Source organism: Pleurodeles waltl, chromosome 6, assembly GCF_031143425.1.
Source record: "Pleurodeles waltl isolate 20211129_DDA chromosome 6, aPleWal1.hap1.20221129, whole genome shotgun sequence".
In the NCBI taxonomy this organism is placed as follows: domain Eukaryota; kingdom Metazoa; phylum Chordata; class Amphibia; order Caudata; family Salamandridae; genus Pleurodeles; species Pleurodeles waltl.
In genome coordinates, this window is record NC_090445.1 from 1,699,952,803 (window position 1) to 1,699,969,112 (window position 16,310).

General features: G+C 40.0%; 2 protein-coding genes across 4 annotated transcripts in view; one reads left to right on the forward strand and one right to left on the reverse strand.

The window, feature by feature from the left end:
- The window catches only part of REXO4 (REX4 homolog, 3'-5' exonuclease), a 40,423-nt gene that overhangs the window by 7,221 nt on the left and 16,892 nt on the right, over positions 1-16,310 (forward strand). For all 3 annotated transcript variants that reach the window (XM_069241800.1, XM_069241798.1, XM_069241799.1), the window contains exons 3-5: positions 4,873-5,234; positions 12,113-12,268; positions 14,317-14,510. In XM_069241800.1, coding sequence (XP_069097901.1) covers positions 4,873-5,234; positions 12,113-12,268; positions 14,317-14,510 — 712 coding nt within the window. The remainder of the gene's footprint in view (positions 1-4,872; positions 5,235-12,112; positions 12,269-14,316; positions 14,511-16,310) is intronic.
- STKLD1 (serine/threonine kinase like domain containing 1) overlaps positions 5,915-16,310 on the reverse strand; it is a 193,346-nt gene continuing 182,950 nt past the window's right edge. Inside the window, exon 21 of the mRNA XM_069241796.1 lies at positions 5,915-8,552. Coding sequence (XP_069097897.1) covers positions 8,548-8,552 — 5 coding nt within the window. The 3' untranslated portion in view covers positions 5,915-8,547. The remainder of the gene's footprint in view (positions 8,553-16,310) is intronic.

The window sequence follows — 16,310 nt, forward strand, 5'->3', positions numbered from 1 at the left end:
ACAGCCAAATATTTTCTTTCTTGTGGAACATTGCTTTTTGTTTTACCATGAATCAACATTGTATCTGATATAAATTCTTTAATTTTGTAGTAAAGAACAACAACTTATATCAACTTATAAACAACTTATATGCATTTATATTTAATTGCAAATGAAGAGAAAATACATGCGGTACTCCAAACAACTCTGTCTCTAATTCATCATCTGCATCGTGAATGGTCAACAAAAAAAGGGGCTTGCTTTAGCGGCTACACGCTTCGACCAAACGGTCTTCTTCCAAAGCCTCAATCTTAACAAATGACCCCACCCTATCCCCAGTCTCAAATACTTTTCAGTTATTAAACATGAAAGAAATACTAACAAATGTCTCCACTACGGGAGATAAAGTCCCCAACCAATCCTTATCCAAGGCTGTTCATTTTACTTGATACAGTTTAACAAATATCCATTCCCAAAGTCTATCAAACACAAAAAAGTAAATCCATGGAGAAATAAAAATAAATATAAAATAAAAGCCAATTATTAAACATGATAATCCACATAACCCACTATCCAATCCAAACCATTTTTCTAAATTACAACCTTCTGTTCCATAACATACTGTTTCTACCGTATCACAGTTAATTGATTCTAATATTTTCCTGTTTATCAATTTTTTGTGTTCTAATATTTCTAACAGTCATGTTTTAATTCTTCTTTCATTAAAATTCTCAGTCCTCAAAAATTCTTATCCAGGCCAAGTGGCCACTCGCATCCCAAATATTATGTAAGTAGGGATAACCAACAGAAACTCAAAATTAATGCTTAATAAATCAAAGTGAGCCGTCAAACTCACTTCTAAATTCCAAAACATTTCCCTTTCATAAACTGATACCTATCTAAATAATTTCCAAGTCATTACATTTAGCCTAAGTGAACAAAGAGCTCCTCGTCGTTACTCAAACCCCATGGGTGTTTACTGTTAAGGCGTATTATATACTCAGACTCCATCCTTCTCAATATTAATTCCCTGTCACCCCCTCTTGATGTTGGTAGTACTCATCTATTCCAAAGAACAACATATTCTCCACTTTTCCTACATGTACTAGGTTACAATGACGTGCAACCGGATATGTTATATCATTATTTTTAATCGCTCGCCAATGTTCCAGGATCCGTTACTTCAAAGGAAAGATCGTGCTGCCTGCATATTGTAGGCCACATGGGCATCTTATTACATATACAGCAAACTGAGTTACAATTCAAGAACTTTTTGATCCTAACTGACTTCCCTGTGGGCAACACATACTCTTTACAGTTTGAACTGTACCTACAGGTCTTACATCTCATGAACCTATAGAAACCTTGTTGTTTTTCAAGGAACGCCTCCCGGTTTTTCATCTGATAACTATGCACCGGTATATCCTGTAAGGAGCTGCTCTCCCTGTATGTCAGTTGTGGATTTGGGGTGACTATCTTACCAATCATTTTGTCTGCCTTAATTAAGTGCCAATATTTTATTAGAACCTTCCTAACCTGAGGTGAATACGCATTATAAGTTGTGATCCATCTCAAGGTACTATGATCTCTCCATTTCATATTTTGATTCAGAAGAGCATCTCTGTACTTTTGTCACCTTCTGACATGCATTATGGATAACCTTATTCGGAGAACCCTTGGATTGAAATATTTTAATCACTTCAAGTTGTTCACTTTGGAAACTCATCTGTGTACTACAATTTCTCTTGGCCCTTAATAGCTCCCCATATGGTATGCTCCACTTAAGACTCGGGGGGAGGGGGGGGTGATGATGTAAAAAAATATTTCCTGCCGTATGTTTCCTGAATAATTTAGTTTGTAAGGTATTGTCCTCAATTGTAACTTCTATATCAAGAAACTTCATGGCTTGTCTATTAGTTTTATATGTGAAGTTTAGATTGCAATTATTATAGGGGAGCCAGGTCAAAACATCTTTCAATATCTGATCTGGGCCATCCCAGATCAGAAAAATATCGTCTATGTATCTCGTCCAGAAAATTATATGCTTGCACCATTTTTCATTTTCATCTATCATCACATATCTTGTCTCCCACCACCCCATGAATAGCTCGGAGCAAATGAACTTCCCATCGCAGTCCCAACGGTTTGCCTATACCATTGATCTTCAAACAAGAAAAAGTTATTCTCCAGGCAAAATCTTAATAGTAATTTTGAATGCTCATAACCTCTTATAGGTTTATCTCTAAAGAAATGCTCACAGGCCTGAATGCCTAAGGGCCAGATGTATGAAAGCTTTTTGCATTTGCAAACGGTGCAAATGCCCGTTTGCGAATGCAAAAAGCCATTTCAGAATGTATTAAAGGCATTCTGAAACCAATTTTAAGGAATCGCTAAAATAGCAATTCCTTAAAAATGTAAGGCTGTAGGTACAGTTCAAACTGTAAAGAGTATGTGTTTCCCACAAGGAAGTCAGTTAGGATCAAAAAGTTCTTGAATTGTAACTCTGAGTTTGCTGTATATGTAATAAGATGCCCATGTGGCCTACAATATGTAGGTAGCACGTTCTTTCCTTTGAAGAAACGAATCCTGGAACATTGGCGAGCGATTAAAAATAATGATGTAACATATCCGGTTGCACGTCATTGTAACCTAGTACATGTAGGAAAAGTGGAGAATATGTTGTTCTTTGGAATAGATAGGGTACTACCAACACCAAGAGGGGGTGACAGGGAATTAATATTGAGAAGGATGGAGTCTGAGTATATAATACGACTTAACAGTAAACACCAATGGGGTTTGAATAAGGACGAGGAGCTCTTGGTTCACTTAGGTTAAATGTAATGACTTGGAAATTATTTACATAGGTATCAGTTTATGGAATGGAAATGTTTTGGAATTTAGAAATGAGTTTGACGACTTGCTTTGATTTATTAAGCATTAATTTTGACTTTCTGTTGGTTATCCCCACTTACATAATATTTGGGATGTGAATGGCCACTTGGCCTGGATAAGAATTTTTGAGGACTGAGAATTTTAATGAAAGAATAATTAAAGCATGACTGTTACAAATATTAGAACACAAAAATTGATAAGCAGGATAATATTAGAATCAACTAACTGTTGATACAGTAGAAACAGTATGTTATGGAATATAAGGTTGAAATTTAGAAAAATAAGTAAATGTTCGTGTTAGATGAAAAATGGTTTTGAATTGGATAGTGGGTTATGTGGATTATCATGTTTAATAACGGGCTTTTAATTTATTTTATATTTATTTTTATTTCTCCACGGATTTACTTTTTTGTGTTTGGTAGAATTTGGGAAGGGATATTTGTTAAACTGTATGAAGTAAAATGAACAGCCTTGGATAAGGATTGGTTGGGGACTTTATCTCCTGTAGTGGGGACATTTGTTAGTATTTCTTTCATGTTTAGTAATTGAAAAGTATTTGAGACTGGGGATAGGGTGGGGTCATTTGTTAAGATTGAGGCTTTGGAAGAAGACCGTTTGGTCGAACAGCGTAGCCGCTAAAGCAAGCCTCTTTTATGTTGACCATTCACGAAGCAGATGATGAATTAAAGACAGAGTTATTTGGAGTGCCGCGTGGATTTTCTCTTCATTTGCAATATGATTTACGGGTCCTGCGCCCGTAGTAGTGCACCGACCCCGCTTTGTAGAATGCAGAAAGAACACCAGGGTGTGGTTGGTTCGAGCATTTATATTTAAATATATATAATATGTATATATTACTTACTCTGTAAGCATCTGTGTGTGGCATGTAATGCTTATGATTCACCTGCTTTGCATACTCCTGCTATCTAGTGTTGGGTCTTGAGCGCTACACGTTGTTTTTCTTAGAAGAAGTGCTTCGAGTCAGGAGTGATTGATTCCTCTTGATAACATGCGCATGGGCGTCAGCTCCTTTGTCAGATTGTTTTCCCCCAGATGGGTGAGAAAGGAGGTGAAGGAAAGTAAGTGCAGGGAAAAAGATTTCATGCAATGTATAAATACATATGTACAAGATACATACAAGGATAAAGTAACTGCAGTGGCCACAGGTGTTTGGGGAAGAGGGAAGGCACATGTGAATCAACAGCACTGTATGCCACGAGCAGATGCTACTAACACAGCTGAAATCACTAGGTGAAAGTAAAGTATGAAACAAGGAACTATTGGGGGGAGGGGTGTCCGAGCCAGAAGCACCCTGGTAATTCCACATTTCTCATGGTAACCTTTTGGTTCCACGTTACAACTCTGCCCCTCATAGGTACTAGTACCACTATGTTTGGTATCTCAAGAGGGCTGACTTAATGGACCTAAATCCACAGACCTTGTAAATAAGCCATCAGGTATATGCATATATATTGGCGATCTGCAGTTCATTATGAGAGAGAAAAAATTATCTCAAAACACTTGCACCACAGGAAAATTCTGATGGGGTCTGTACATACAGCTTCTAATTGTATAGAATGCTCAGCACTTTTCTTCTAAAGCTCTGCAAGTTTGAGTACTGGCACTATGAGCATAGTTGGATTAAGTGCTGGGATAATTGTCTGCTGACTTTTTGAGACGTTCAGTTTAATAACTGAAACTGAAGTGGTATGTTGAAACCCTGCTTTGCTACTGCCATTGCTGGGCTTAGATTGTGAATGAGCGTGGTTTATTGACTTGTGACCCTAATGGGTCAGTGTTCACCAGAAGTGCATGTTTACTGAAGTACCTAATGACCGAGTATCTCATGTGTGCTTGACTATGAGAATGCACCTCTGTCCTTCTGTTAATGACATGTTTGCTGCTGCAGCTGACTAAGCCAAAGTAAGTTAAACCCAACTGGTGAATATATATTTACATTAATTTATTTCCTTCAATTCCAATGCTGTCCTTTTTCACTAGGTGCTGAAACCAAAAACAACCCACTCATCTAACCTGCAGCTTCTTTTACCAACGTGTACCAACAAGAAACACAAAATAAAAAAAAAGAAGGCCAAAGACGTCTCAGTGGGTAAAGAAAGCAGCAGTCAAGTACAGACTAAATCCAATGACAAGACAGAAGAGAAACTCAAAAGCCCAAAGGCAAAAGTGGGACAAAAAGACACCAAGAAAGAAATCGCTGCCCAAGAGAACCATACATCAGATTTGAAGGACAGACCAGGGAAGAAAAAAAAGAGGAAGAATGGTTTCATCGAAAGTGAAGAAGAGCATGTCAAGCACAAAAAGAGGAAGCCAGAAGAGAAGGTTGACAAGCCTTTAACAGAGTGAGTGTCTACATGGTATGCAGTACCCTTTTTCGGTTTGGTAACACCAGTCTATGCTTGTAAACTACGGTTGAAATTAATCAATGTAGAAATCACGCTTAGTCATACCGTTCTACTTTAAAGTTAAATGACAAACAACTTCTCAAAGTGTATACTAATTTTGTTTAAAAAGGGTATGAAATTTAAAAACAGTTTTTTGTCCTCTTTGTCAAAGTTGGTAAAACAAATCCTTCATTTTTAATTTACTTGAACCACTTTTATACTGCACCACTACAATGTTGTTGATGTCCTTACGCTTTCTGTTTCCAAGATGTAGTGTTGAAGTAATGCAGCACATCTTTGCTTACTAGTGAATTCTGTACAGCAGCCACAAAATGTCAGGTGATCATATAACTAGCTTTAGTGGGTTTAAGTAGGGGTGGATGTGACAGCAGGAAAGAGGTAGAACAGATTGTAGAGATTTGCTTGTACAGATGGTATAGGAAGTGGATTGGGTTTCATCACTTTTCTAAAGGGCACAAAAACTGGGGTGACATAAATGAGGCCTGGGGGTGAGAGAAGTGGAATGGAGTGATGGCGCAGAAGTGCATTTCAGTGGCCCTTTGCACTGGCTTTTTGTCACATCCTAGCATGTCAGGTCTTACTTCGGAATGGAAGGAACAACTGCATTACCAGGTCGATCATGTTTAAAAAATATATTTTTATTAAGTTTTACATATGACAATAAGCGCCTTCAACCATCATTTCTATTATGTCATCATTACCAAAGTGAAATGCCTTAATAGCTAACTATAATTGTAACTCTCCCTACCTTTATATCAGAAGTTGTTCCTCCCCCAGTACATCAATGCCCAATTTTGGAAAGAGCTAAAGTTCCCGCCTCTTTAAAAAAAAAACAACAAAAAAAACACATCATCATTCAGTAAGAGTCCACAAAACAACTACCCATTCTATCACACAGTGTCTTTATCTTTGACCCTGTACAGCCTTCGCTGCCTTTTGGCTATGTTTGTGCCAAATAAACACCACATGCCTACACAAATCCTTTAAAGCGTACTTTATGTATGGTAGTGACATATTTAGAATGTGACATGTCGCAGTGTTTGTCACAGATGTAGCATTTAAATGAAACAGAGCTGGACTTTTGGGTATTCTAATTTGGCTGGTGTTACAATGCTTGTCGCTTGATGGCACAAAGACAGTTGGTATAAAGTTTAGCTTCTTTACTGGGATGACAGTGTGAACCCAGCTGCGACTGGAGTGTGATAAACCACCACCTACTGAATCTCTTTCCTGACTAGACAACATCCTGTGTTCCACACTGATTATCAACACTTTTCAAACCTTCCCCCACAAAACGGGGTTAAACGTGCCTGTATTTATGTATGCTGATCAATGCACATTACTTGATTGAACTACAATTGGGCTACAGCAGAATGTTAATGCCATAACATGTTTAGACTCTCTAAAGTTTGCAAAGATTAACATTAATAAGATCAAGAGAGGTTAGAGCATAGCTGTTCTTGGGGATTCCTTCACATGTGACAAGGAGTGGAAATCTGAGCTGTGGTGGCTTTTAGAGTAGCTTACCACTTCTCCCTCAGTGACTGAAGTTTGGATTGTTTCCAAATAAGGAGATGTGCCACTGAACTTGCCTGTGGCCATTTAACACAGTTATCTGGGATTCCCAGTCGGGTGGCGGGGATTGCGGGATTCAAGCATGCACATATGTGAAAGATCCATGCAGGAGAAAAGGAAAAGTAATACATGGAAATACTTCCATGAGGCAAAATGCATCATGGCTCCTATATGGACGGAACTGTCTCTTCTAAAGTCCTCTCTTCAATCAATATCACAGAGGGTGAACTCTAGAAGGCACCTGTGCGTTTAAGTAAGGTATGCCCATAGCATGCATATGCTTGGTACTAGGGACGATTAATGCCATTATGAGTGGATGTGCTCAAAGCATTCTGTTACCAGCACAGGCAGGCAGAAGCCTGTAGCCTTTCTTTGTCATAAAATATACTCAGAGCTTCAGCTGGACATAAATTCTATGCTAGAGGTTTGTATATTTAAATTGGCAAGAGCAAAGATGAATATGTGCATATGGGGTATGAGGTCACTTCCACCTAAAGCCCGCTTAAGGGGAAATTAAAGGCGCAAGATAAAGATATGAATTTGACTCCTTCATGTGTCAAAAAAAGATTAGCTATGGTTTGTGATACAACTATTTTAGGAGAAAACAGTTTGGTCTACTGGCCTCCCTACACCTAGTGGTATAGTGTTTTTACATACATTTAATATTGATGGGTTTGGTGGGAGACAGATGAAATTGGTTTGTCAGTAATACATTGTAAATTATGTTATAGAGGAGAGCAGACTGTAAATCACAAATTTACTTGTATGTCCTGGTTTAACTGTTCAGAGGCATCATAACATTAGACCTTTGTTTTTACAGGACATTATTTGAACTGTCCAAGATGCAGTATTCTTTTTATCTACTACAAGAACTGTAAATTTCTTTTATAGGCTTTTTTACAATATTCCAGACTTTTTTTAAACTTTGTTAAAATGTTTAATTTTTATTTCATGACAGTAAGCTCTGAAAAAGCATGTACTTATCATCTAAATCAAAATAGTGTAAATAAAAATGTGTATTTTGAAAGGTGTTTAGTTAATAGGGCAGCTCAGCTTATATGAGAGACATTTTAAGAAGAAGCAGAATGGTATGTTAATTTCAAAGGCAGTTGACATTCTTAACAGACCGTCAAATGCTGATTTGTAAGGTTAATCACACCAACATTTTTGCAGCCTCGTGCCTGTGTTCGCATGGAGTCCCTAAATAATGTATTCTTTCCCCATTCTTTTTGGTTAAGAAAAGCATGATTTTATTAAAGATGCAAATGCCCTCAGTTTATTTTGGTGGTGTCCTCTCTACTGCTTCCATGCAGGACTGCAAACAGCTTGTGACCTGCAATTTATAGCAAAAGTAGAAGTGAGTTATAACTCACTGAGCCATCTTGCACATGATCTGTAACCAAGTGCTCACAATTTATCATAGTATGAAATCGTTTACCCAGGATTACACAGTTCGTACAAGAAATGAAAACCGGAATTGGTCAGTGGCCTTTTTGATCCACAGTCTGCATCTTTTCCACTGAATTACATCCTCTTCCTCTGAAGCAGACATTCTCTTCTCACACACAAATTAGCTTGATTTGTCAAATAAAAATATCGATGAAAAAAAAAAAGTTCGCAACATCATATCCTGATTGTTCTGGAGTGCCTTCTTGTAACTTCACATTTCATAGGCTTATTCTGCAAGGCAAGGAACATCTTCAAGTAAGGTTCAAACAAGGTTACACCTTAACACTGATAGAAGACTTTTAATATAAATAACCCCCAAATGTGATATCCCTCTTCACTTCTGCTAGGAGAGATCGGTGTAAAATACATAAAAAAACATCAGAGGACAAACTGATTTTTCTTGGCCATGAAAATCCCATTTTATGCCACGATGAATGTGCAATTATATGCCAAAACAAAACTAAGTAGGTTTCAGGAAGAAAATCTTGCTTGAGACATGCTACCAGACTTTAAGACATCTTGAAGGCTGCTCTCTGGAGGTTCTAAATGTTACCATGAGTTGATCTTGACCCTGAGGCGCAGGGTGTGTGGGTTCTCCTCTTACCTTTGAAGATGCATTACTATTCATAAAAAGTGAGTGGTAATGCAATTGTTTTAAGAGTTACAAATAAACACAGGAAGATATGTAGTTCTCTTTTCACCTGCACAGGTAACTTCACTGTGAACCTTTTTTGTGGACACAGACAGCTCAACTGTGTTAGCCTTGTCTGCTCTTTTTTTTTCCAGATGTAATTTCTTATTAGAGTATTGTCTGAACTTGCTCCAACCAAACCACTTGTAAGACTGTATGGTCACTTTTTTAGTAGCTTCTGCTTTTTTGCATTCTTGTCCATTTTATAGGGAGTAAGTCAGGAATCCACTTCTGCCTATCCTAGGGTTGAACAATGATAAGTCTTTCATGTGACCTATCCATGCTTTTTGTGGATTGGCAGCCAATATGGACACTTATTTTTACTGGCTTGAGGTTGCTCTGATCCCCCGAGCCTCAGGTCTCGCTTCTACTGTACGCAGGGATAACAGCCGCTGTCGCAAGTAGAACTCCACACTACTCTGATTAGGATTTTGACCACAAGACTATACTGACCATTTAAAATTTTGGAAATGGACTCTGCCTGGGTCACTGCATTTTTTAAATATCTTATGGGGCACCAAACTAGCCCGTTTGATTTTATCTACTGGATATTTATAACTGTCTCCTATCCCTTTCTTGGGTGGTGAGTTATGTCCTGGAGTAGAACGGGCTCCTTCTGGTTAGAAGTGGAGCAGCCCTTGATGACCAAGCATTAATGTACGTTTGTATAAACAAGCTAAGCTGTAGACAATCTGTTGGGGGAACCAAGCCATTTACTACGTTTTAAAGCCATCACATTATGTGAAATATTTTTCAAGAAGTATGTTCAGTCCTTTTGTTAAAGAAATGCTATAGCTGCTGATCAGATCTCACTTAGGGACTTTCAATGAAGTAGATCTCCAAATGCCTTGCAACTTCAAATGTCCTTGTAGAGGAAACAGGAAGGCAGCAGCAGCAGTGTACCAGAAGAATAGGGAATGTTAACTGTAGTCTACACAAGGATTTGGAAAAGTTAAGGTTATGCATAATATTTGATTCTGTGGACCCTAATAAGGCATGAATCCACAACTGGTGTAAAACATGGTGTCTCTGCTTTTATGTAGTGGTTTCAGGTACACTACTATTTTAAGAGCCATTTAATGAAGTTCTTCTAACCTGTGACTTTATAGGATGCATTCCGGAATCTGACAGGCCTTCTTTGATGGCATTTGCATGTATTGAATGCAGCCCTCGCTACATGTAGTGATCAAAATAGATCATTCCATTGGCCCTTAGGAGGGGTTCAATGTCCACTGTTTAAGACAAGCATGAGCAAAGCCAATATGTTTCACCTATGCAAGAATTACTGGCTTTGCGTTTTGTACACCAGTTTGGCTGCTGTTCAGCATGGCTAAAAGTTAGTGGTGTAGGGGAAAGTGATGTGGAATGGTGAAGAGTGAAGTAAAGTGTTGTAGAGTGTAGAGGCAGAGACTGTTGTGTATTAGAGTGGCATAATGTAGAGTTGCGTAGAGTGGCATGCCCTGTACGGCACAGAGTTGAGTGCACTGGCATAGAGTGTTGCAGAGTATAGTGGTGTAAAGTGCAATGGCACTGAGTTCAGTGGCGTACAATGCAGCGTGAGTGGCATTGGGTGCAGTGGCACAGAGTGGTCCAGATAGAGTATAGTGCCATAGATTGCAGAGGAGTAGTGCAAATTAGAGTGGTTGAGAGTGGAGTAGTGTAGAGTATAGTGGCACAGTGTGCAGAGTAGTGTCAGAGTACAGTGGTGTAGAGTGGAGTAGTGATGTAGAGTACATTGATCCAGAGGGCAGCGGCACAGAGGGCAGCTGTGTAGAGTGCAGTGGTTAGGAGTACAGTGGCGTAGAGTGCAGTGCCAGAAAGTGGAGTGGCGTAGAGGAGATTGTTTCAGAATACAGCGAAGTGGAGTGGTGCAGTTGCATAGAGTGGCATAGAGTGTGATGGCATAGAGTAAAGTTGTGTGGAGTGCAGTGGTGCAAAGCAGGTTCAAGTAGAGTACAGTGGATCGGCGTAGAGTGCAGAGACATACAATTGCATTTTACAGAGTAAAGTGTATTGGCATAGGGTGCAGTGTTGCTGAGTGGTGTAGAGTACACTGGCGTGGAGTTGTTCAGAGTAGATTGGTGTGGCCTAGACAATAGTGGTGGAGAGTGCCGTGACAAAGAGTGCACTGGCATAGAGTAGATTTGTAAAGGGTAGAGAAGAGAAGCCTATCGTAAAGTGAAATACAGTGGAGTGGTGTATGGGGGTGGTGTGGAGTGGTGAGGACTAGAGCGCCATGGTGTGGAGTTGTGCAGAGTAGAGTGGAGTATTCATGTGTGGTAGCAAACGGCCATTACAGACAGCACATTTTCAATTGAAATGACCATTACATTTGCTCAGACATACAGTTTTACTAATAAAACTATACAGTGCACGGACCGAAATGTGTGGAAATTGCATCACCCAGTGTAATGATTTGTTTTGATCATATTAAAGTATTTGTTTCCAGAACACTTCAGAAATAACACAAACTGTGCTTCATTTGTGTTTCTAATTCTGACACATTCTGAAATACTTACACAGTTCATTTAAGTGTTGGTGTGTTTAGAAAAAAAAAAACTGTTTCCTACCCCCAGTATTCAGCAAGATTGTCACATAAATCCTCTCAGTTTGAAGTCCGGGAAAGAAAAGTAAACAAGCGCCCTCGGTAGACAGTGCCTGACATTTGACCTCAGTCTTTGAATGCACAGCAAATGTGACGAATTAAGAACAAGATTTACAGGCCTGTTTATAGGAAGGGAGTGCTTGTAAGGATACTGTAAATAAGGTTTGGGCAAGGGAAGGTACAAACTCCGTGCTGGACAGCTTAAACCAAATAAAGCCATCAAATAAGGACTAAGAAAATGTGAGTTACAAAGCCAATGGCAAGCAACAGGCAGAATGCATTCCTAGGTCAGCTTGTGTCTCCAAGATGTCTTTAGCAAACCAGACAGCTGCACTGTCTGGTAGGCTGCAAAATAAAAAGGATGAATTGTGTTTGTATAAATAGCAAGAATGAATCCTGATTGCATCGTTAATGAAGAACACTGCATCAGAAGAAGCTGTTTACCTGCTGGTTTCCCGATATTCATATTTCTGTATCTTTTCTCTGCATTTTAAGGGATGACCTCTGGTTTGATGATGTCGACCCTGAAGACATTGAGGCTGCACTGGGTCCTGAGGCAGCTCAAATAGCCCGGCAGAAATTGGGTTTACCAAAAGACAAGCCACCAGAAGAGGTGGAGCAGCTGCTGGTGAAAGAAAAAGCTTTTGATGGGTAAGTTGTTGGACTAACCCATTGTAGAAATGGTGATAGTGCCTCTTGATCCGGACAACTACATTGTGTGTCCCCAACTGTTACAGTTCAATACTGTGAACTTTTGTCAATTTCTTTATACTCCCGTCAGATGTCCTCCTATCCTTGCCCATGGTTTCTGGCTATCTGTATGTGACTCTCGCTGTGTTCACTGTACACTTATAAAATTCTCAAAGAATTGCTTCCAAAATGTTATTCATGTTATGAGCTCTTGCCACATTCCACCCCTATCTATTCAGTGAGAAGCAAATTTGTTAAAAGTTAGGACAGCTGTAAAATTTTGCTTTTCCCTCTCTACAGGGTTGAGCTTTACAGACCTGGTTAACCTCTCCTCCAGATTTATGTTTTCTTAGAGGAAAGATACCTGCAGGTGTATTTTATGCACAACAAAAACTACTAAATAAACAAAAAGAATAGCATTGTACTGGTACTGCATATAATAGCACAGCCACAAAAAACAACCTCCTCTATCCTTCTATCCTAGTGGGCACTATCTTAATGGGGTTTGCAGCTATATAAGAGTATTTTTTTTTAAAATAAATTGGCAGTTGTAAAATTAACACAATTACCAGAAAGCAATAAAGTTGTAAATGCTTTCTGTTGGGCAGCACATGTATTTATGTATCCGTGACGTTTAGTGCTCTGCTCATCCTTTACATGCCTCTGATAGTCATTTCAGTATGCCTGATAGAGGGAGGGTTCAAAGTAAGAAAAGTAAATAAAAGGGCCCTTTAGACAGGTGGAGAGTAGATTATTCAGATTCAGCTAAAACTCCTGGTTTTAGTCCTAGTACTAGACTTGCTGCCTGGTGCTAGCTGAAGTTGTAGGTATTTTCTTCTGGAGGCCTATGTAAATTTTATTAAAATATTCAGGTCTACCATAAGATGGTGCTGTTTGCTTTTTTTTTATCACTCAGTTTACTTGAGTCTGGAATGATAGTGCAGGATTGAAGATGACCGAAAGTATCTACCTGTCAGCTTCAGCACTGAGGGTAGGTGATTTCCCAACCAATCTGGCGATTAGATTAGTAGCTGCCTTATGTTGAGTTTTCCAAAGAGCAGCATTTCCATTTCCAAGCCACTGAAACACAGGTTGTTTTCAGTCATCGATTCCTTCACAAGATGATATCTGCAGTGTTGCCTGTCTTCTCCAAGGTGGATTTTATTTGTGTATCATTGGTTTGAAAAGGCATCTTAAATTTCTCAGTGCCATTAGGTTGAAGAGCAAGCCATCGATCTGGTTTTAAGAGTTATAATTTGTATAGATCATCAGATAAGGTAACTAATAATCAGGTAGATGACATTATGTTCATGTGCTCACACAATGCAGTACAGTGGAGAACCTTGGATTAGAAATGGGAACTCATTATTCCACAGTCGACACTTTAGCTACTAAGTCACAGGTTTTCCCTTTTTCTGCATGAGACCTACATACAGAAACCTAATATTTGTGCCATGTTGAAAAGTCATCTATTTCTCACCTTTATACTGTCTTCCCTAGCTGCCTTGCTTCCTCCACTTCCTACGCTAATAACCGTGGATTTTGTGCCTCTGATGAGTCCTGATATGAAATTTTAATTGCCTTGCATTCACAACGGTTTGGGTCATAGCAGGGAGAATGTGCACTGACTGAATTAATAGAGATAGTTTGAATAATAATCTTTGGGAGTGGTTTTCCAACAGTGCTAATAGTGGTACTATGACAGAATCTTTCCTCAGCTGTTGTATATGATGCCGCTACTAGAGTTCCAAGCTCATGTTAGAGGAGATTTTAAAGGGTTGGAATTAGTTTTAGAGGAATTATTATTTTGGCTGTTTGGGTTTTTAGAACAATCTTGTGCTCAAGTGGAGATGCACTTATGTTGAATGTTTTCTTTTATTTGCACTTACATGGTTCGAACAGCCATGTGTCTTCCTGTGTTATTCTTCTTTACCTTCCGCAGGCTCTGACCCCCGTGAAGAGGAGCCTTGCGATGTCTCACAGGAGTTTCTCTTTTCATTTCTTCACAGGCTCACCAAAGCTGTGGCGATTGACTGTGAGATGGTTGGAGTTGGACCAGAGGGTGAAGACAGCATTGTGGCCCGCGTTTCCATTGTCAACCACTTTGGCAAATGTATATATGATAAATATGTGAAACCCACAGAAAAGGTCACAGATTACAGGACAGCGGTCAGTGGGATACGGCCTGATGACATAAAGAATGGTGGGTGAGCCTGATGTATCCCTCTTTTTTTCCCTCCTATATTGACTTTAAAATTGCAGTAAGTATGGAAGTATTTAATGTGTTCAAAGAATTGACAAATTGGACAGTTCTGTGTACTGCACCTAGGCTCCAGGGCCTTGTTTAAATTGGAGTCACAATCCAGTTGGAATTGCTTCCTGGGGGCAGTGGATAATTACGGGATACCTCACAGACTTCTGCCTGAATACTCCACACTGAGTTCCAAAGACACCATCCTTGTGCAGGCCATTTGGTCCCAATGTAAATCATTCATTACTGAACAAGTTATTTACCTTTGGTAATGGTTTATCTGGTAGAGACTCTATTTAACCTCAATTCCTTATCTTAGAATATTCCCCAAGCCTATGACTGGATCCGGAAAATCTTGAGCAATAGCCCTGCGCGGTATGTGGCATTAGATGGCTCCACATCAGTGTCACCCATGCTGGATGTGACATGCGCAGTGCCTATATAGGCGCGTCCCAAAGACCCTGACTTCAGTTTGTGATTTTGCGCACCAGAAACATGGAGCCACAGCATAAGGTTTTTGACCCATGTGCAGATTCTAAGGACCTACAGGACCCCTTTAAGTGGAAAAGTTTAGTTCGCAGAATGGGGAGTGTTGTATTGTCCATATGGAATCTGCGGCTAGATAGTCTTTACGCCTTAGCTGGTAACCAGAGGTAAGTCACTTGCTCATCTGATGAACACTTCTAGCTACAGATACTTTACCTTAGAATAGATACCGCTCTGGAGGTGAGCCTACAAACTGACAGACCCAAAAAGTCCCAGATGACTGAACGGACAAAGTGCCCATCATGAAGGACTCGACTGTCAAGGCAATAGTGTTTGTTAAAAATTGCAGGGATGCCCGTGTAGCAGCCTGACAGATGTCCAGAATGGTAACTTCACAAGCTAACGCTTTAGACACAACTTTGGACCTGGTAGAATGAGCCTGCAAGCCCAGTGGGGGTTGCTTCTTGGCCAGTGTGTAGCAGATATTTATTCAGAATTCAGTTCACCTGGGGATGGTCCATTACTCTGCTGGTTTCGTACTTTGTTCCAGTGAACACTATAAAGAGCTGATCATCCACCCAGTGTTCTTTGGTGTTGTCAATATAGAATAACAGAGACCTTTTAGGGTCCAAACCATGAAGTCTCTCTTCCTTCTTGGAGGGGTGATGCAGAGTGAAGAAAGTCAACTGCATAATGTTTTAGCTGATGTGGAAAGGTGCCACCACCTTTGGCAGAAAAGAGGCACAGGTTGGGGACTGTAGAGCCCACATATACCAATCACCAGTAGGATGCATGAGGCTATCAGATCCAGCAGTCTGTCAGTCTCCCCAGAAATCCATGATGGAGTTCGAAAACTTGGGATCATAGCCTAAAAGTCTTGGACTGTCCATGCCAGAGGATAGGCGTGGAATTGACCGGTGTCCAGTATGGCTCAGATGAAAGGAAGTGGCTGAGAAGGAGTCAGGCATGACTTTTCATGTTGCTAGTGGACCCCAGTGAATGTAGAGTTCTGCCATAATCTGGAGGTGGGTGACGACTGCCTGGAGCGAGCCTGCCTTCAGCAATCAGTTGGCAAGGTAGGGGAACACTGGGACACCCGACCTACGCAGAGGTGCTGCAAACCACCTCCATCAACTTGGTAAACACCCGAAGGGCATTGATGAGAACAAAGGGGACCACAGAGAACTGAAAATGCTCCTGGTCCACGTGAACTGTAGGTAACACTGATGGCCCACAGGCCGGGGCTGTGAAAATAGAGGTCCTGCA